The sequence below is a fragment of the Arachis duranensis genome, chromosome 9, assembly GCF_000817695.3.
Source record: "Arachis duranensis cultivar V14167 chromosome 9, aradu.V14167.gnm2.J7QH, whole genome shotgun sequence".
Classification (NCBI taxonomy): Eukaryota; Viridiplantae; Streptophyta; class Magnoliopsida; order Fabales; family Fabaceae; genus Arachis; species Arachis duranensis.
Genome location: NC_029780.3, coordinates 26,541,576 through 26,563,624, shown reverse-complemented (window position 1 = coordinate 26,563,624; position 22,049 = coordinate 26,541,576). Strand labels below are relative to the sequence as shown.

Genomic DNA, 22,049 nt, shown 5'->3' with positions numbered 1-22,049 from the left:
AGATGTTTAAAAGGTTAAGTTGAAAACATCATAAGGCAGGTACGCAAGTAATTAAGTTAAAAATAAAATATGGAAAAACAGTTAAGGCTTCAGAGTTATCTATTTTTCCGAATTAACTTTTCTTACTAACTATTTTAATTATGTAGGATTTAATTTATGGCAAACTATATGTGACTAGACCCTAATTCCTTAGACTTTCCTAGTCTCTTCTAAAATTCATTAACTGCCAATTCTTTGGTCAATTAATTCCAATTAAAGGGTACATGATCAAATTCCAGTTTGCATGCCACAAAAACTCTAATTACCCAAAGAATAAAAGGATTATATGTCACGTATCCCGTTAAATCCAGATAATTAGAATTTAGGAGAATATGTTTTCAAGCTGTTGTTCAAGTATAGAGCTTTTCCAAGTTATACAAGAACTCAAATAGAAAGAGGGTCATACTTCTGTTCCACCCAAATTCATAAGATAAAGAACGAAAACAATTCTTAAATATAAATCCAAAACATAAATTAAAATAGAAAAAGTAATAAAATCAATCCATACAAATAGACAGAGCTCCTAACCTTAACAGTGGAGGATTAGTTGCTCATGGAATGTGAGATATAAATTTGTATAGAATTCCCTAATGGAATCCCCCTAATGTAATGTACCTAATAGAAGAGAAGTCTCCCCTTTTTATAACTAATCCTAATTAATTTAAAATCTAATTATCTAAAAATAAAAATAATATCTTTTCCTAAAAGATAAGATTTGAATTTAAATTCGAATTAATTAACAGATCTTCAGTTGATGGGTGGAGACCACTTGCTTTGTCCATTCTGCAGCTTCTAATCTGTGTTTTCTGGGCTGGAAAGTGGGTCAAAACAGCCCAGAAATCACCCCCAGTATTTTCTGTATTATTGCAGATCACGTATGTGACGCGTCCGCGTCGTCCACGCGCTCGCGTCATTTGTGCAGATTCTAGTCCACGCGTTTGCGTCAGGCACGCGATCGCGTCATTGCGATTTCTCCATTCCGCGCGGTCGCGTGAGCCATGCGTCCGCGTCGGTCTTCACTGGTCATCTCTTTGGTTTCTTCTTTTTCTCTGCAGAAACTTCATCAAATCCCTCCGAATGCTACCTAAAATAAATAAAATTGCACAAAACTCAAAATAGCATCCATAGTGGCTAAAATATAATTAATTCTTAATTAAACTCAACAAATTATATGTAAATTCACTAGGAAAAGATAGACAAGATGCTCACGCATCAGATGCCTTATAGCCATGCCGAGATTGTTCAGAAAGTGCATCCTGATATACTAGATCCACTGCATATAATGTCGTGGAGGGCGGTGACGACATTGATATATTTTGTTATGGTAGAGTGCCATCAGGTGGATAGGGTACTATCACAGCTTGGGGGAATACAGTGTCAACCTCGTGTGGCATTCAACATAGATTACTTGATGTCGAACGATGGTAGAGGTTGGTTTCCTAGTACTCTGTAATCTTGGCACCTCCATTGGGCTAACAGATTTCATCATGTACACTAGTTTGACATCATCTCGAATTTAGGCCCATCAGAGAGATATTTTGAGTGGTGGTATGAGCATAGAAGGAGATTTTTGTCACTAAAGCTACTCTTTGGTGACCGTAGAGCATTTAAGATTCTGGCAAAGGCGGCCCAAAGGGGTATAGGACAGGCACCTCCCATGGAGCAGGTGCATGATGTACCAGACAATCATCATCTGGAGTGGGGACGTCACATTGATACATAAGCGAGTGATCGTGAGTGGAGGTGGGTCGAGGAGGAGATTGCTGAGTTTGAGGGGAGGGCTTGACCTGTACGACGTATTAGATGGAGTTAAGGGTATAGGTGGGTGTGGAGGTGCCGATGGTGGTCGTGGTGTTGGAGTTACTATCCATGATAGAGGAGATGGTGATGGTAGAACAGGCAATAAAGGTGGTGGAGGAGGTGGCAATGGTGTATATTTTGTTGAAAGGTATAATACTATGGCAAAAGAGGACAGTCAGACGTATATGATCCCGAGTTAGTTGTTTTCGAACTTTGTTAGTTCTATAGTCATGGAGGTGTAGTTTGGGGGTTCACAATTTCTTGATGAGTTATGTATGATGCTACAGTAGGATGACGGGGAGTGTGTTAGAGCTCATGTTTCTAGAGTCTAGGCACATCTTACAGTAGACCTAAATGAGCCTCTAACTGGTCGTACTATGATCCTTTTGCATTAGTTGGGATGCAGTTGCTACAGAACCCCCAGCACATCCTAGTCCTACTAGGTCTCCAGAGTGCATGGGTGATGAGATGGAAATAGATGATGGTGGAGATGAGAATGAGGTACCTCTATTCTAGAGAGTGCAGATGATCAGGCACCGTAGGTGTTGCTTCACAGGGTCCCACCTCTTTTGATTATGTATTTGTTACCTTTGGTATGTTATAGTATGTTCCTTAATATGTTGTAGTTTGCTCTTGTATGGAGCTTTTAGTATGTTTTAATATGTTGTAGGTTTCAACTTGGTACTTTTAGTTTAATGTTCAACTACTTAGCTAATTATTATTATGGCACACATGTAGTTAGTCATTATTATTACGACATGTATCTATTTATATGTTGCACTCATCGATTCAAAAGACATGATTATAATTAAACTAGTTATGATATTTGGAATACATGATTATGATCACTGTCAAAGGAACATACATCATTCTCATAACAAAAATACACGGGAAATAAAACAAAGGAAAATTACATGTAATTCGAAATAAAACTAGCACGATATGATAGAATACAATAAAGCTAGTGATAATAATAACTGAATAAAGTTACACATTGCTCCTAGATGCAAAACCCATGGTAACTCCACCATGTGTACAACTCCTCTGAGTGTGTCCAAGCTTCCTGCAAAGTCTACATTACTTTGGTCTATTCGGATCCACCTCATCTATGATAGTTCAAATTCTAGTAGTCCTCAGATGCCCTTCAAATGCACGCCCTTACTGGGATTAGGGATGATTGTGGGACCATCATATGGGGCTAAAAACCTTCTAAGATTGGAGGATTAAATCCCATCCTGTAGGCATTGAACATAGTGCTAAGGCGATACACCTCGTAAACATAAGTTGCCTAGCTTAGATGAGAGCATGCATAACAAGTAATGGCATGACGATATGGACAGTGCAAGGTCTGGAAATATCCATAATCGCAAGTCCGATCCCTGGGTGACACTCAATAAGAGCCAAGTAAGCAATTACCAATCAGTGTCATCTCTAACATATTAAACTTACAGTTATCCCTATCATACAAGATCATTGCGAAACACCTCGATGCCTTCAAGTTAGCCTCTATTGCTTTCATAAGAGCCTAACTAAAATATTGCCTCATCCCTAACTCTACCTCATCTTCTTTTCTCTTCCAAATAAATATCTCAACCAACCTCCATAGTTAGACTTCACCAATGAGTATACTAGAAGCTTCTGTATGCCTTTCAGGAGAGAGTTAACATACTCGGAGATGTTAATGGCCATATACCTGACTCTGCGACCATCATCCATGTAAGAACCGCAATAAATCAAACTGGTTAATTAAGTGATTATATTGCCCAAATTTGATTCCGAAAATCTAGAATGAGAATTTGAGGTTTTAAACATCATTTTTGGATTCAGTGGGACTTCTCGAGTCAAAAAATGTATTTTCTGCAAAAAATCATGAAAAACCGCGAACCAATAGTTGAACCGATTGAACTGGTACAAGTCTGCCCGGTGCTGCACGAGAAAAAATAGAGACAGAGACAGTCAAAAACCTTAGAAAAATAGTAGAAATAAAAAACCGGGCGTTAATTTTAAAGGTCTGGCCCGAAGTTAGGCCAAACGGGCTAAAAATGCTAACGGGTTGAATCGAGCCCAAGTTGGGCCCAAGTCCAACATATATAAAGGTTCATTTAATGAACCCTAGCCTCATAAACACACACACTTCAGATTTGAAAGAGGGAGAGAAGAAGAGGTTGAACCCTAATCACCTCAATCTTCTCAAGCTCATATCTTGAGTTCTAGAGCTCCGATTTGCGTGCCATCAGCGGCTACGCGTTCCTTGCGGAAAGCTCTACAAAACCCACCCAAGAAAATTTAGAGGTAAGCTTGAAATCCTTCCATTTCTCCTCTCTAAATTTTAGGTACCTAGGGTTCATGGCTAAGTGAGTTTTTGTGATTCTTGATGTTTAAGTTCACTCTAATCCTTGCTTAGCTTTGGGTTTTGCCATCCGAATCTGTTGGAAAAGGTAAGAGGCTTTGATCTCTTGTGAACTTTAATTTATGTTGATCCCTAGGTTGATTTTGTGGTGATTTATATGTATATAGCTTGATTATTGTGAGTTTGGGGCTTGTTGGAGCTACATTGGTGGTTGGATTTTGGTTGGAAGCTCATTTGGTTTATATTGGGAATCGGCCAAGGTATGGTTTTAATTTTCTTTATGTAGTATATAACATTCATGGACACTTAGGCTAGTGACCCATAAAATAGGATTGGATTTGAATGGTTGTTGAATTGTTGAATGTGATTGTATGATGATGTTTGATGAAATGATGATTAATAGTGACATGATGAGGATAAATGAATTGTGAAATTGAGAAACGAATTATGTTGATAAATGAGATGTAGGTGTTGATTGATTGGTAATGTAGTTGGAATTTGTTAATAAAGTTTGATATATGATATATATTGATATGGATATTGTAGATGAGAAAAAGTGAAGCAAAATGTGGTAATTTTGGTGTGGTAAGACATAGAGGATTGATTTTGATGAAGGGTGGAGTTTGGGAATGGTTTGGTTTGCTTTTGATTGTGTTTCACAAAGCAATTGTGAAAGTTGTGATTTTGGGTAAAAGTGGAATTTTGGTGAACTTTGTTTGATCATAACTTTTGCCTCGATTTTCAAAATTGGTTGAAATTTGTTTAGAATTAAAGATCTTTGAAAACCCTTTAAATCGGTATAAAGATTGTGAAATTTGGAATTTCATAGAGGAAGTTATGATCATTCAAAAATTGGTGTTGAAAATTGGAAACTTTGCAAAGTTACAGAATTCTGAGTTTTCTGGTATGTGCACACGCACAGCCTTATGCGCACGCACACTCTACGTAAATGGTGACCTGTGCGCACGCACAGACCTGTGCGTCTGCACATGCAGAGGCAAGCAATCTACTTGCAGCGCTGGCATGGCTTGTGCGCGCGCACACCAATGGGAGAATTGTAACCTGTGCGTACGCACAGACCTGTGTGCGTTGTAGACATTTTCACCCATATGACTCATGCAAGATTGGTTTAGGTGGTTGCTTCAGCTGTGGCTTGCCTAGCCATATTGCGAGGAACTACACTCGTGGGAAGAACGCCAATTCGGGTCAGAGTCAGCACCAAGGGCAACTTTTTACTGTGAATGCCAAGGATGCTTCCAAGGCGGATTTGTTGATGAGAGGTATTTGTTTATTCGGTGATAAGTCTTTAATTGCATTATATGATACTGGAGCATCGCATTCATTTATCTCATTTGCTAAAGTTGAAGAATTAGGCTTTAGAGTGTCAGAGTTACCTTTTGATCTGCATGTACATACTCCGCATCAGACAGTTATGACTAGGTCAGGTTGTAGACAAGTAGGTTTCAAGATTGAGGGTAGAAATTTTGTACATGATTTGATCTTTTTACCTATGGATGGGTTGGAGATGATTTTGGAGTTTGATTGGTTGTCGAAAAATTGAGTCTTGTTGGGTTGCTTTGAACAGACCATTCGATTTATGCCGAAATGAGAGATTGGGGCAGTGATAACCGCAGGATATTACCTGAACTCCGTTATGATGCACTGTAGTGGGGAAGAGTGTCAGAGTTACATCTTGTTAACAGCTAATGCTTCGGGTGATACCCAAGGCTTAGAATAGATTCCGATAGTTAGGGATTTTTCGGAGGTATTTTTGGAAGATATTCCTGAGGTATTTGTGATTGAATTGGTGCTGGAAGCTGGACCAGTGTCGATTGCACCATACAAGATGGCTTTGAAAGAGCTGGCCGAGTTGAAGGTTCAGTTGGAGGAGCTTCTGAACAAGAGTTTCATTCGACCAAGTGTGTCACCGTGGGGAGCACCAGTTTTATTGGTGAAGAAGAAGGATGGATGAATGCGGCTGTGTGTGGATTACCGCCAGTTGAACAAAGTAACTATGAAGAATAAGTACCCACTGCCAAGGATAGACGACTTGATGGATCAACTATAAAGATAGATGACTTGAGATCCAGTTACCATCAGATAAGGGTGAAAGAGGATGACATCCTTAAGACCGCGTTTACGACACGTTATGGACACTACGAGTTTACAGTGATGTCTTTTGGGGTTAACAAATGCACCTGCTATCTTCATGGATTATATGAAGAGAGTATTTCGTCCTTTTCTGGACAAGTTTGTGGTGGTTTTCATAGACGACATCTTAGTTTACTCCAAGACAGCGAAGGAACATGAGGAGCATTTGAGGATTGTGCAGTAAATCCTAAAAGAACGGAAGTTATATGCTAAGTTGTCGAAGTGCGAGTTCTGGAAGGAGGAAGTAAAGTTCCTAGGACATGTGGTAAGCAAAGGAGGAATAGCAGTGGATCCTTCTAAGGTAGAAGCGGTGATGGAATGGGAAAGACCGACAACTGTGACGGAAGTTAGGACCTTCTTGGGGTTAGCTGGATATTATCGGAGATTTATCGAAGGCTTTTCCCAGATTGCAATACCAATGACCAAGTTGACAAGAAAAGAAGCGCCTTTTGTTTGGACGTCAGAGTGTTAAGAGAGTTTTCAAACTTTGAAGCAAAAGTTAACTTTAGCACCTGTTTTGATCTTGCTGGAACCGCATGAATTGTTTGAAGTGTACTGTGACGCTTCGTTAAAGGGTTTAGGTTGTGTGTTGATGCAACACCGGAATATGGTGGCTTACGCATCGCGTCAGCTAAGACCGCATGAGGTGAATTATCCAACTCATGATTTGGAATTAGCCGCGATTGTGTTTGCATTGAAGATCTGGAGGCACCACTTGTACGGAGTGAGATTTAGCATCTTTTCTTATCATAAGAGTCTCAAGTACATCTTTGACCAAAAAGAGCTAAATATGCGTCAGAGGAGGTGGATGGTGTTGTTAAAGGACTATGATTTTTATCTGAGTTACCATCCTAGAAAGGCAAATGTGGTAGCAAACGCCTTGAGTCGGAAGTCCTTAACAATAGCTTGGATGAGAATCAAGGAAGAGGAGTTAGTATATAAGTTTGCAGATCTTAAGTTGGATATCGAAGAGGTTGCCGGAAGAGCTTGCTTGAACCAGTTACAGATTTCAAGCACGTTTAAGACGGAAATCCAAAGAGCTCAACAGAATGAGCAAAAGTTGCAGCAACTGTTTCAACCAGTTGGTGAGCAGAGACTTGGAGATTTCACTAAAGACGATGAGGGGTTGTGGATGTATAAAGGAAGGATTTGTATACCGGATGTTGGGAGTTTAAGACAGAGCTTGTAGTCAGAAGCTCACAATAGTGGATTTTCTATTCATCCCGAAAGCACGAAGATGTATCATGACTTAAAGAAGATGTTCTGGTGGTCGGGGATGAAGGGTGATATAGCTACAGTGGTATCCAAGTGTTTGACTTGCCAAAAAGTAAAGATAGAGTACCAAGAACCGTCAGGAGTGCTACAACCTCTTGAAATTCATCAGTGGAAGTGGGAAGGAATTGCATTAGATTTTGTGACCGGTTTACCGAAGACTAAGTCGGGATTTGATGCGATTTGGGTGATCGTGGATCGCTTAACCAAATCTGCTCATTTTCTACCTATTCGAGTAAACTGCTCTATGGAAGAGTTAGCAAGGTTATATATAAAAGAGATAGTAAGGTTGCATGGTGTGCCGTTAAGCATAGTATCAGACCGTGACCCCCGATTCACTTCAAGGTTTTGGGGAGCCTTCCAAAAAGCATTCAGTACGAACTTAAGTCTTAGTACGGCGTATCATCCACAAACAGACGGACAGTCAAAAAGGACTATTCAGACGTCGGAAGATATGCTGAGAGCGTGTGTCTTGGATCAACCTGGAAGTTGGGACCACTACATACCATTGGTGGAGTTTGCGTACAACAATAGCTTTCATGCGAGCATTGGGATGGCTCCGTATGAGGCTTTGTATGGACGGAAGTGACAGTCTCTACTTTGTTGGTATGAATCGGGTGATGCAAGTGTATTGGGCTCAGATGTGGTAGCAGAGCCTGCGAAAAAGATTAAGAAGATACGAGAAAGGATTTTGATTGCTCAAAGTCGACAGAAGAGTTATGCTGACCAGAGAAGAAAACCGTTAAGAGTTCGAAGTGGGAGAGCATGTGTTTCTACGTGTTACACCAACAACTGGGATTGGAAGGGCAATCAAGACCAAGAAGTTGAATCCAAGGTATATAGGACCGTTTGAGATCCTAAAGCGATTCGGGCCGGTGGCATATCAAGTTGCTTTGCCACCTCACCTATCTAATCTACAAGACGTGTTCCACGTGTCACAACTCCGTAAGTACACGTTGGATGTGGCTCATGTGTTAGAGCCTGAGACGGTCGAGTTGAGGGAAAACTTGACTTTTCAAGTGACACCGGTTAGAATTGTCGACACTAGTGTAAAGAAACTGCGAGGAAAATAAGTTCAGTTGGTTAAAGTCACTTGGAAGCGAGCAGGATTTGAAGAGCATACTTGGGAATTGGAGTCTGAGATGCGAAAGGACTATCCCGAGCTTTTCTCAGGTAATTCAAAAAATTTCTTATTTCGTGGGGAGAATCTAAGAATCGCAATTAATCAAACCGGTTAATTAAGTAGTTATATTGCCCAAATTTGATTCCGAAAAGATAGAATGAGAATTTGAGGTTTTAAACATCATTTTTGGATTCAGTGGGCCTTTCTGAGTCAGAAAATGTGTTTTCTACGAAAGATCGTGAAAAACCGCGAACCGGCAGTTGAACTGGTTGAACCAGTACAAGTCTGTCCGATGCTGCGCGAGAAAAAGTAGAGACAATAAAAAATCTTAGAAAAATAGTAGAAATAAAAAATCGGGCATTAATTTTAAAGGTCTGGCCCGAAGTTGGGCCAAACGGGCTAAAAATACTAACGGTTTGAACCGGGCCCAAGTTGGGCCCAAGTCCAACATATATAAAGGTTCATTTAATGAACCCTAGCCTCATAAACACACACACACTTCAGATTTGAAAGAGGGAGAGAAGAAGAGGTTGAACCCTAATCACCTCAATCTTTTCAAGCTCATATCTTGAGTTCTAGAACTCCGATTTAATTTGCGTGCCTTCAGCGACTACGCGTTTCGTGCGGAAAGCTCTACAAAACCCACCCAAGAAACTCTAGAGGTAAGCTCGAAATCCTTCCAGTTCTCCTCTCCAAAATTTCAGGTACCTAGGGTTCATGGCTAAGTGAGTTTTAGTGATTCTTGATGTTTATGTTCACTCTAATCCTTGCTTAGCTTTGGGTTTTGCCATCCAAATCTGTTAGGAAAGGTAAGAGGCTTTGATCTCTTGTTAACTTTGATTTATGTTGAGCCCTAGGTTGATTTTGTGGTGATTTATATGTATATAACTTGATTATTGTGAGTTTGGGGCTTGTTGGAGCTACATTGGTGATTGAATTTTGGTTGGAAGCTCATTTGGTTTATATTGGGAATCAGTCAAGGTATAGTTTCAGTTTCCTCTATGTATTATATAGTATTCATGGACACTTAGGCTAGTGACCCATAGAATAGGATTGGATTTGAATAGTTGTTGAATTGTTAAATGTGATTGTATGATGATGTTTGATGAAATGATGATTAATAATGATATGATGAGGATAAATGAATTGTGAAATTGAGAAACGAATTATGTTGATAAATGAGATGCGGGTGTTGATTGATTGGTAATGTAGTTAAAATTTGTTAATAAAGTTTGATATATGAGATATATTGATATGGATGTTGTGGATGAGGAAAAGTGAAGAAAAATGTGGTAATTTTGGTGTGGTAAGACATAGAGGGTTGATTTTAATGAAGGGTGGAGTTTGGGAATGGTTTGGTTTGGTTTTGATTATGTTTAGCAAAGCAATTGTGAAAGTTGTGATTTTCTAGTATGTGCGCACACACACTCTGCATAAATGGTGACCTGTGCGCATGCACAAACCTGTGCGTCCGCACATGCAGAGGCAGGCAATCTGCCTTCTGCACTGGCATGGCTTGTGCACGCGCACACCAATGGGAGAATTGCAACCTGTGCGTACGCAAGTTGGGGAGGCCTGTCTGTTAGGGGCGCTCGCACAGGTTGTACGAGTGAACAGACCCTTTTATGTTTTGACACCTGTGGTACGCACACTATTAAAATTTCCTAGGCGCGCACACACACACGCCCTGTTTCTCAAATTTTGCTTTGTTTTCAACTATTTTACCTTCCTGATGAGGTTGTAAGCTTCCATAACACATTTTTAAGACTTTTGGGCATATTTTTGGGTGCTCAAACATGGGAAATGGGTTAAAGGTCTTAGACACTATTATTTGGGAAAAGTTAGCAAACGGAGTGCTAGGTTTCTGTTGTACTAGGGAAGGTTTGATGATGTGTGATGAATGGTTAATGAATGAGATGCGAGATCAAGGAACTGAAATGTAAAGGAATAGTGGTTGAAAAGAGTCGAAGACTCTAAATATAGTGATAGGGTCATTTTGTCCTAAAAATGCTTTTGAAAACCACTGTACTACTGTTTTATACTGAGGATATGAGACACTATGCACCCGGCAGGGACGGTGGTTAATCTCGCATGTCGAGGTAGCAGCGGCGGCATAAGGACGGTGGTTAATCCCGCTTGCACTTAGATATGAGGACGGAGGTAAGAGATCCCGCTCACATCCCTTCGGATCATCAGAGCGTACAGGCGCAAAACCCTGGATAGTGATCCGAGCACTATATCTCGGGGGTTCCCACACCATGATTCCGAAGGGCAACATCTCCATGGAGATGCGTCGGGTAGGCAGTTGAACCGACAATGTGATATCACAGCCAGTAGGGCAGGCATTCATCATATGCATTTTCTACCTGCTTGTATGCTTTGCCGACTTGATATTGCTTTCCATATTTGTTAGACATGTCTGATTGCTACTTGTGTTAATTGTTGTATATGACTCTACTTGTGCTTTACTTGTATTGTATATACTTGTGCTTTACTGGAGTTGAGGAGGTTCGGAAGGCGGTGGCGATGGGATTGCATGGCGAATCGGTTGGTGAAAGCTGTGGGACAGCGGTAGTTGATTAGAGTAGAAATTTCCTAAGATAGATTACCCTTTTATGGTTCTACGGCTTAAGTTGTATTGAGGAATTACATATTATGTTGTTTTGGGTTAGTATGCTTTAAGCTTGAATTCTTGTAATGGATATGGAGTCTAGGATTGTCTTTGGCGTCCCGGGGTCTTATATCCTACATCATTGGGCACTGTTACGATACTGAGAACCTCCGATTCTCATACCATATTCTGTTGTATTTTTCAGATGCAGGTCGCAACCCACCTCAGTAAGTTGTCTGATTGGTGATAGGAGGGGAGGATCTGGACTATCTTTTGGAGTCTTTTGATTTATTATATATATGTCTCCCACTTTTGTATTTTACTTTGGCCTTGAGGCTTGTATTGTGAGAACAAAACTTCTATAAGCTATTTTTACTGTCTGGTTTCATACACGGTCTGTATATGGCTAGCCGGCTTAAACTCCACGAGTCGTTGCTAGTGTCTTATGATATTATACTATATACTACGATGTTTTGTTATTCGTTACCTGCTTCTTGTGTTTTAAGCTAGAACCTTTGCTAGTACATTTTGCGCTTTTCAAATCCTGTTTTTGAACTATATTCTTCATTGAGCTTCTAAATATTATTAATTCTTTCTATATAATATATATAACAGCTTAGAACTATCGTAACCTTTGATTAACCTTTACTCTACGACGCGAGGTAAGGCTTAGGCTAATTGGGGTGTTACAATCCCAATGCTAGGTCCACTTCTTATATCCCATCCTGTTAGCCCACTCACACATGGTCGGGTCTTTACTTTGAAGAATGTCAAATCAGTAGTCAAACTCAATCTAAGTCTTATCATGAGCAGAATTCATGAGAAACTTTCTTGCATCCTTACGCTTAAAACCCAGAGCAAAATTTGCTGTAATATGCCGAATACAAAATACACGATAAACATTAGGTAGGAACCATCTATCATCAGGAGGTCTCCAAGGAAGCCTTGATTCTATTGTATTTATCGGATATAACTAGAATTTCTTATTGAGACGTGACATGCTGCCAAATTTGAGATAGAAAAAATAACTTTGACTTCGCATTCTCACCCTCAACAAGTGCAAAAGCAATAGGAATGGTATTAGAATTCCCATCCTACACAATCACCACTATCAAGGTACTCCCATATTTTTTGTATAAGTGGGTCCCATTAATACTAACCAGCGGCTTGCAATACCTAAAAGCCTCGATGCATGGTGGGAATGTCCAAAAAAATCGGTAAAAATAAGTTGATGACTTGTTAACTTGGCCTCCAACTCGCACAAGACTTGTCTTCAGTACTGCAATACTACCCGACATTGTTGTTTGCATATCCATGACCCATATTGGCAACTCATTATATCACTCTTCTCTCATTTCTATAAATCTGTGCAACTGCCTTCTACTTAGCCAACCAAATCTTCATGTAACTCAAACTGAAATCATAACTTGCCTCTATCGCATTTTGCAATACCTTAATCAACACAGTTGCATCAACTCTAACCATATAAAATATGAATGCACATATGACATGGTAATCAACCTTCCTGTGGTCATTAGAAATCTCTGTGGCCAAACATGTATGAGGTTCATTTCTGACCTTCCAAATATTTTTTCGCTAACGAAGAGTGATCTGAATCAACCAACTGCAACCTTTTCCAAATTTCTTACACTTTTCATGGTACTTGATGTGATCTGACTCCAACACTCTATACTCAACCCCACGACAGATGCTATAAGTCTTAACACTTAACACGACTTTCGCTTTATTCTGGAACTATTGACCAAGTTGGAACTCAATTGGAGCTGATGTATCCTGTGCATTTCTGTCCCAAAATCTGGATTCTACGTTTGAAAAATTGTATTGTGTCATGACCTCCGGTTTAAAGTTGAAAAGTGCGGTGGACATTACTGAGTTTCAGAACTCGACAGTCTGCCCTAACCAACTAAAATACTCTTTCCTAAATGATCATCGCTATCCTCATTTATCATGGCGGGCTCTACATCATCATCCTACAGTACATCTTCCATGGGATCTGGTATCAGCCTAGGAGTTGTACCCATCGCAATCGCAAGCTAACCAAAAGAATAATTATCACTAATTACTCCATCATTAACTCGGTTTAGATCAACTGCGAAGGATAGAAATGCAACCAATACTGCTTCGGGTGCAACTACAGGAACTGCAAAGAGGAAACAATATGCATTAAACTAGAGGCTCCTGGCATTGTTACGGATTGAGGATTTTGATTTGATCTTCCTGAACTAGCGACCTCATCTCCAAACTTGGCCAACAATTCATGGATTTTCATCTCAGAAAACTAACGACGATAGTGAAACTTGCAAATTTTCATCCCTCTCTATTACAAAAGAGTCATACTTCACACCATCTCTCACAACAAAAATCAAAATCCTATAAAATAATTTCTCAACCCATTTGATACCATGGACTCCCAGTTTCTGTATTATAGTATTTTGCAGCTGAGTAAAACTCGTGGAAGGTCTGATAAAGACACTCATTGGATCCTTATCAAAAAAAAATTTAGTCATCCATCCGTAGTGCACAATAACAAAAAAACTATAAACACTAGCCATTGTAAGTGCCACAAAATCGAAGCTAAATCGAATTAAGTCATTTCGATTTAATTCGAGTTACATGTTAAAGTAAATTGAAGCAAGCTAATTCGATTAACTCTTATAGCTACAAAACATTATAAAGCAAACTCACCTGTTTCGATTTAGTGGGAATAAAGCACTCTCTCACTCTTCTCTGATAAATCAAACTGCGCTATTTCGATTTACTAGGTAACAAGCTAAACAGAATTGTCTTGATTCGATTTACATGTAAATAGCTAAATAAATTGAATTATTCTAATTCGATTTACATAGAGATATTAAGGACAATCATGTACCTATTTCTGTTTAGTATATCTACGTAATTTTGGAGGTCATTTAAAACATAGTTGATAGACAATCATATTCTTATATTTATGATATTTTCTTCTTCTTTTTTTCTCTCTTTTCTAAATTTTCTCTAATTTAGCCTTTTTATTTATTTATTTCTAGAACGTAAACTACTAACATAATATTATATTAAATGTATCTTTTTTTAAATTTTTAGATATCAAATTTTCTGTATTTTTTATTATAAAAATAAGAATTTTTTATCCTTAGATTTTAATATTTTACGCCAAATGAGTTTTTTTAGTTTTTTGTAAATAACCAAACTTTTTTAAAAATAAATTAAAATTGAGAGATAAAATTTTGTTCTGATTTTTTATATACAATTTTTAAATAGTTATTCAGATATTCTTTAAAAATTTGAAATAAAGATTGTTTGTTCTTTATAAAAAGACATTATATTTTTTGTTATTTTTATCAAAATTTTAACTCACTGAGAACTTATTTATCATTCAAATTTTTTAAATTCATATTTATTAACAATATAAATGTTTAAGTATGATTTTAATATTAGTTCATGCCTTTTCTAAAACAATTATCGAATGCATGAACCTTGATTGTCCTTGAACCCTGTTTAACGTTAATGTTTCCTTTTTTTTCGACTTGCTGTTGAACATTAATTGGCAATATGTAAGAGGCATATGGAATTTTCTGTGGGCTAGTTTGTTTTATAATCGGGGAGGGGTGTGGCTGAAAGTCAGAAACTACCAAGTTACCCAGCAAAACCGGTGACCTACCGTGATTACATTGACATGCGCGACAACAACACAGTTCCGAACCGTTGGATTAAATATCATTCTTATCCAACCACAGAGAATGCAACGTTAATCTTAATGGCAAGGTAGGCCCGTTGTGTTGGAAAGAATACCAAAAACCAGTAAAGCCCAAACCCATCAGAAACCGCCAACAGATTCATTGAATAAACTCCATTATCCACACTATCCATTATCCATTCCAAATGGAAATGGTGAGTCATCATTAGCACCACCAGACTACAAATATAGAAAATCATAAAGTATTAAGTTGACACTTGTCAAGTAACAACACAAGACACTCTAATTCTTCCCAGTTATCAAATCATTATTACCAATCACGCACCTTTGCATTTTTATTATTGACTACTATTACTTCTCTTACTCAAAGCTTCATCGATCGATCTGCGAAGAAAGAAAGAAATGGCCGAAACGAGTGAAAAGGAACGGAGGATCCTGGTGGCGGTGGATGAAGGGGAAGAGAGCATGTACGCGCTCTCATGGTGCGTCAACAACCTTGTTTTTGAGAACTCAAAGGACACACTCATCCTTCTCTATGTTAAGCCCCCTCGCGCTGTCTATTCCGCCTTCGATGGTACAAGTACGTGTAACCTCAAATTAACCACTTCCTGCTTCATTTTTTTGTGCCTTATTTCCAATTAGTTAGTTATTTTAGTTATGTAGTTATGTAACAAGTGAGATTGGTCAAATCGGTAAATATTTTAAGAGTAAATGCTCTTTCTGCTCTCTACACTTCGAAAATTCCTAATCGGTTGCTAAGAATGGCCCTGGTCTAAGTAGGTCACTGTTTATAGAGGCGTTTAGCCTAGTTACTTGGATTGGGATTTTCGAATTGTAAAGGTGCGTTCTGTTCTTCGTGCAAATGGTCCAACACGGAAAAGACATTCACTCATATTTTAATCCATTAGCTAGTGGCCTCCAGTTGAATTGAATTGATGCTAGAAACAGAAATGGTTAAATTTTTTATTATTATATTTTTTGCAGGTTATTTGTTCTCTTCTGATATAACGGCGACTATGGATAAGTATAGCCAACAAGTCGCTGAGTCCGTCTTAGAGAAAGCCAAGAGACTCTGTAACAACATCCAGAATGTAAGTTTCTATATATACTAATAAACTGAAAGTAATTTTACTCTGAAGCAAATCAAATTCATTGATTCAAGCTGAATCTTCCTGTGATGATGAATTTTGGGTGGTTAAGGTGGAAACAAAAATAGGGAATGGAGACGCTAGGGACGTGATCTGTGAGATGGTTCAGAAGTTGAATGCGGATATTCTGGTCATGGGAAGTCACGGCTATGGTCCCATTAAGAGGTGAGTGAGTGACTTCCTGATCCCGCAATCATATTTTCATCTTAATATCTTCTCTGCAAAACTGTACTACTTGCATAATCATTCTTTGATTTAATATATAGTTAAATTTGGGGCTGTGAATTGAATGGCAGGGCTTTTCTTGGAAGTGTGAGCAATCACTGTGCGCAGAATGTGAAGTGCCCCGTTTTGATAGTGAAGAAGCCCAAAGACGCTTGATAAAATAATAACATCAACAATCCGATGTTGCTCTTTGTGTAATTACCTTGTTATGTGTCATTTTGATTGGGTTTGTAGCTTTTGTGTTTTGTCCCCTCCTCCCCTCCTCGAAGGGAATCTGTTTTTGAATAACATTATATTATATATTAAAGACTAAAGTGGGTTTTTATTTATGATTATTGATTACTTTGGTTATACGTAGCTTTCAGAATGGTTGAGGAATCCGCCTTGCGGATCTAAAAATAGAGTTTTCTTAGATAAGCGTGAATTAGAGCTAGTAAAAATATATATTTTTTGTCAAATCATCTGGTTTGATTCCCGATAAATTGGACTTTAATTATTCCCTTTCTGCCACTTCCCAGTTCCCACATTATAAAATCATCAATAGAAATGGCTACTAATAGATCATAAGAAAAGTAAGTTAGGAATAAAGGGAATATACACGACAATTTTTTTTTTTTTTGGTAAAATATACACGACAATTTGTTTCCATCTGTTATTACTTATGAATGAATATATTGTAGGGCCTAAGCACTAAATAGGATTGCCTCGATGGAGGAGAAATAATGAGCTAATCACATACTATTATACTAATCACTTCATATTCGGTTTTAATTATTATCTATTCCAAGAGTTTTTCAAGACTCATCCATTTTGTTACTTGACACATTCCAATTTTATTTTTGAACAGGCAAATTCCATTTATAATTTTTGAATCTGTATAAATATTATTGCATAATTCGATACTTAGATACAAATTTTATTTTGGGTTGATAACATAATTTAAAGCATTATTTTGAAGATTAAGCATAACACCATTAACCCGCTAAGTCATCGTATTTAACCTGCGGAAAAAAAAAAGGGCAGACGAGAATAGAAGTATCCGCTGATGGCCGAATTAGTGTTGCAACAAAAATAAAATGCATTCACAAGTTCTACTAAGATTGAGGATCACATTACCAGCTAATTTGACAACCATAAAAACGATCAATTCCAAAGACACCATTTCCTGTTCTAATCCAGCTGAAATAGAAGCAAAACCTCAAGGTTGGTGACTGCAATTTTCAACGGATTGCTTATCTAGGAGAAAAATCCTACGACTAAAAATCATATATAGAAAAAAGAGGAAACGGGAAATTATGCCGCGCGTAAAGCCTATCTCCGGAATATAGTTTTCATTCACTCCGCATTCAGAGCTCATCCTGCAAATACATGGCAAGAAGAGAATTATTACATGTAATATTAGCTTTCAAACTTGATATCGTGTGAAGATTAAGGAGGTGTGAATCATACATGTTTGTCCTCTTCGTTGTCTTCCCCAGATTCTTTTGATTCGGAATCAGACTCATGGCTAGCTTCAGAATCTTCCTCGTCTTCCTCGGCCTAGACAATGTATAAAGTTAATTTCATTGTAATCAGGGTAACATGATGTCAGGAATCAGTAGTTAGTTATACTTACATCAGAGTCAGCAGGATCATCCTTTGATTCCTGGTAGAAAAGTAATATTGCAAGATCAATTTAACAGAATGAAATATCATCTCAAAAATGAATAATGAAGCAGGTTAAGAACAAAAGCTCACCTCCTCTGCTTTCTTCTTCTCAGCCTCCTCAAATGCTGCCTTCTCAGCCTGCAAATATTTTTCATTTAAGACATCAGATACATTATTTAACATAAAAAAATATAATACATGTAAGGCAAAATATACAGTGAACAGAAACTACTTACATCCTTTTGCTTGCCCCATGTTTCTTCAGCCAGTTGCTTAGCGTATTCAGGATCATCAGTAAGCAAGACATTGTCAAACAAGGTTCCAGATTTGACCTGACAAATAAATAGCTTGCTTTTCACTTTGGATCCAAAAGGATCAAGATATGTAATGTAATTAAGCATAGAAAATGAAAAGTTTACCTGCCACAGTTCAATGCCCACATACTTCAACTTGGGGAAAACATAGAGGTCGGGGTCATCCTTGAAATCTGATGAAATTATTTTACAGACGACAAGTCAACGGATGGACAACACTTCATTGGCTATTTACCTTTTACTATATTGTATTATTGTCTTAGTTGATATTTGTCGATTCTAATTTTTATGTCAAGGAAGAAACAGCATTGATGAATTAAATTAAATCCATGAAATTGAAAAACTACTTTGTGCTTCTGTAATTTCTAGCATACACTATTTGCTACCTAGTAACATTTTTATTATTGAAAATATTAAATATATAAATCTAGATTCTAACTTTTTTAGTGTGTGTATAAAAAATTTCATAAAAATATTATAATTATTGTAATATTATTTTAATTAACTTTAATACTCAAATTTCAAATCAAATCTTTATATAATAAAATTAGAGTTTCATTTAAAATTTAAAATTAGAGTGCATGTTTTATTCTTTAAAAGACCCAAACATAAAAGTTAATATTTCAAGCTAATTCTCTCTTCTAGGAAAAAATATATTCTATACTACAATTTTAACTCCAATGTCCAAATCATGTATAAAAGAATTTATTTTAACAAGTATTGCAAAATAAAGCTGACAATATACCAGGGTTGTCAATCATAGGTGCCTTCCACTTTCCTTTGTAGTTGGGGTTCTTAATTTTCTGCAAAGATTATAGCATGCAAAGTCAGAAACCAATCCAATCCCAAACAAATGTCATGGCATACAATCTCCACGCACCTTTGCTTTCCATGGGCCCTTGTACTCAGGGTTGGCAATGGTAGGTGCTGTCCACTCACCATCTTCTTCATCATCCCAATCTTCGGGCTAAAAGCAAGCAAGCAAAAGTTAGTCTCACTAGTGATTGAGATAACATGTGAAATAAGCAGCAATGGGAAACAGCAAATTAATGAATACCTTCTTGGCATCAGGATCTGGGATCTCCTTTGGGATGTCATCATACCCCTATAAGTACACAATATCAGTAAATATACTACATAGTACAACACAGCAAGAGAAGCTGTTTTGAGAAAGTCAGTACCTCTGGCTTCTTATCCTCGGGATCAGGAATGTACTCTTTATCATCCCAGTCTTCGGGCTGCAGGTTATATATATTTTTGTAATTAGAAATCATCAATACTCAAAACCTATATGGCGATTACAATAAAACAGCATAGCAGTGGGAAGAAGAGTACCTTTTTGGCCTCAGGATCCTTGATTTTCTTTGGAGGGAGAAGATCCCAATCAGTGTAGAGACTGCCAACTTGCTTCTCCACATTATCAATCAGGATGCTGTAGGTTGCATCTGGACGGAGGATAAATGTATACACGTGAGTTAGTTGGTCAGTCTCGCATGGAACTTCCTTCTTTATCAAGTGGTTTGTGTCATTGTAGGTCAAAATAGCATGTACTTTCTTGGTACTGTAGCCACAGATGTCTGGTCCAAACATGATACTGCAACAGAACAACAAAAGTCAGGAAAATAAGCCACCTTAACATGTCTAAGGGCTTCTGTAGTGAAAAAGCTGTGAAAAAAAGGGAATCTTTTAAATTACCTGTAAGGAGTTTCCCCACCAAATTTCTTTTGATCAACATCACCGCTAAGCAACTTCATGTAACCACCACCACAGTCAAGCTTCTGTTCATGCTTGACAGAAAATTGGAAGACTAGGGTCTTATCTTTATTGCTGAATTCAGGGAACTCAGCAGAAATAGCATAGAATCTGTAGTCCTCGCTTGTTTGAATACCTGTGGAGATATCAAACATTCAAACGAACCTAAATCAATACCCGTTTTTAAGAAAATATGGATGTAAACAAAGTAATTCAGTTTACCTTTGTCATCAGCATCTCCATTCCATTGACCAGATGTGTAGTTCCACTCCCCGGCCAAGTTCTCATCTCTCTTCCAATCAGATTTAACCCAACGGCTCTCCCACCCATCTTTAAATTCAGAAAATGCGTATAAACATACACAAGTTAGATAAAACAGAAAAGTAAAGAAAAGAAAAAAAGAAAGGGAAAGAAAGACTGAGTAAATATTCGGGAATCAGGATGAATCATGAACATGGATTAGTGGGGCACAGGGACAGAAACCCAATTCAAAAATAGAAAATAAGGTTTTTCCTAACAAGGGTTTAGGCATTGGAAAAACCAAAATTGTCCACTTACACACTCTTAGCCAATGCCATTCGAGCGGGCACTCACTTAACCAATGCTTCTTTTGGACACTCTTTAGCTAAATCCCAGAAAATAAAGTAGTTACAGTAGGTTTACTTTTAAAAAAAAGTACTCTCGAGTCTCGAGATAAATAATAGCAAATATTTGCAGCTTAAAAAAAGCTCAGTAACACCAGCAGCATTTTTTAGAAGTAGATTCACGACTTTAAACAGGGAGGAGGAAAAAGACACCTCAGAGAATGCACATTCAGCTCCAGAAATTTTTGACAAAATGATATTAGTTTTTAATAAATAAAATTAAGCTAATCCTTTGGGAAACACGATAAACTCTAAACAAAATCAAATCAGCACGACTGCAAAATGGCAATAAAGAAAATCACGATAGTTAGAAGCAAATCCGAGCACAGTTTTTCAGATCTAATCCAGACGATGACATTTCAAAAGTCGAACTATCGAAGCCATCAGATCGAGGCTCAAACACCTAAAACGAAACTTTGATCGGAACAAAAGGGCGCCAATTCGACAAAACGATAATGCAAACAGCAAAATAAAGAGCAAAAGAAAATCCTCAAACAACCGAAAACTGAAGCTGACGATCTAGAAATAGAAAATTGTACCATCGAAGCGTTCTTCGAAGAAGACCTTGGCGGAAGCGAAGGCCAAGAGGGAGAGAAGAACGAGGGAGAGAAGGTTAGGGTGCCGCACCCTAAGCGCCATTGCTATCGAAGGGGGAAGCTACTAGAGAGAGAAAGCGATGAGAGAGAAAGGAAAGGTTCCTGCAGCTCCCCTGAGCTCTCCTGGTTTCTATATAGTGTAATGAGTAGTGATATGCCTTTTTCCGCTTTGGTTATTCAGCGGAGTGGGTAGAATTGGAAATGGACGTGGTTTCTTCACACGTGGCAAAAGAAGGCCACTGAAGGAGTGCCACGTTTTTACATCTTGTCATGGGAGTGACGTGGCGACATGTCATTGGTTAACTGGGGAGCGTATTACCATTGTACACGTCAGCGGAAACGTTTAGCGGCTCCGGCGAGATTTTGGTTCGTTGGAATATACGTGAAGGTCAAAGCTTAAACTTCCATTCCGTTATATTCCCTGCCTGAGGTTATGTTGCAAGCTCATTAGCTCATGATTCAATTTCATCCCCTTAAAAATAAGTAATAACGATTAATTTTTACAATAATATGGATTTGGATATGAATTTTAGATGTACGAAATCTTTTTTGATAGGTAATTTATAATAAACTAATAATCATTATTAGAATTTGTTCGAAATAATGTCTTAAATTTGATTCTATTTTAATAGATGAATTTCTATATAAAAATATCATGTTATAAC

At 37.9% G+C, this 22,049-nt stretch overlaps 2 protein-coding genes across 2 annotated transcripts; one reads left to right on the top strand and one right to left on the bottom strand.

Moving 5' to 3' along the window:
- Window positions 1–15,304: 15,304 nt before the first annotated feature.
- LOC107465255 (universal stress protein A-like protein) lies at window positions 15,305–16,760 on the top strand. Its single transcript, XM_016084237.3, has 4 exons — window positions 15,305–15,638; window positions 16,043–16,149; window positions 16,259–16,371; window positions 16,503–16,760. Exons 1-4 carry the CDS (start codon window positions 15,461–15,463, stop codon window positions 16,585–16,587), a joined length of 483 nt encoding a protein of 160 aa, XP_015939723.1. The 5' UTR covers window positions 15,305–15,460; the 3' UTR covers window positions 16,588–16,760.
- Window positions 16,761–17,491: 731 nt separating this feature from the next.
- Window positions 17,492–21,523, bottom strand: LOC107465251 (calreticulin). Its single transcript, XM_016084233.3, has 14 exons — window positions 21,328–21,523; window positions 20,367–20,474; window positions 20,088–20,280; window positions 19,728–19,986; window positions 19,574–19,630; window positions 19,450–19,497; window positions 19,273–19,359; window positions 19,138–19,195; window positions 18,498–18,565; window positions 18,315–18,410; window positions 18,169–18,216; window positions 18,047–18,076; window positions 17,881–17,970; window positions 17,492–17,789 (listed from the first exon to the last, which is right to left on the bottom strand). The coding sequence occupies exons 1-14, from the start codon at window positions 21,425–21,427 to the stop codon at window positions 17,778–17,780; spliced, it is 1,254 nt and encodes a 417-aa protein (XP_015939719.1). The 5' UTR covers window positions 21,428–21,523; the 3' UTR covers window positions 17,492–17,777.
- Between the last annotated feature and the right edge of the window lie 526 nt (window positions 21,524–22,049).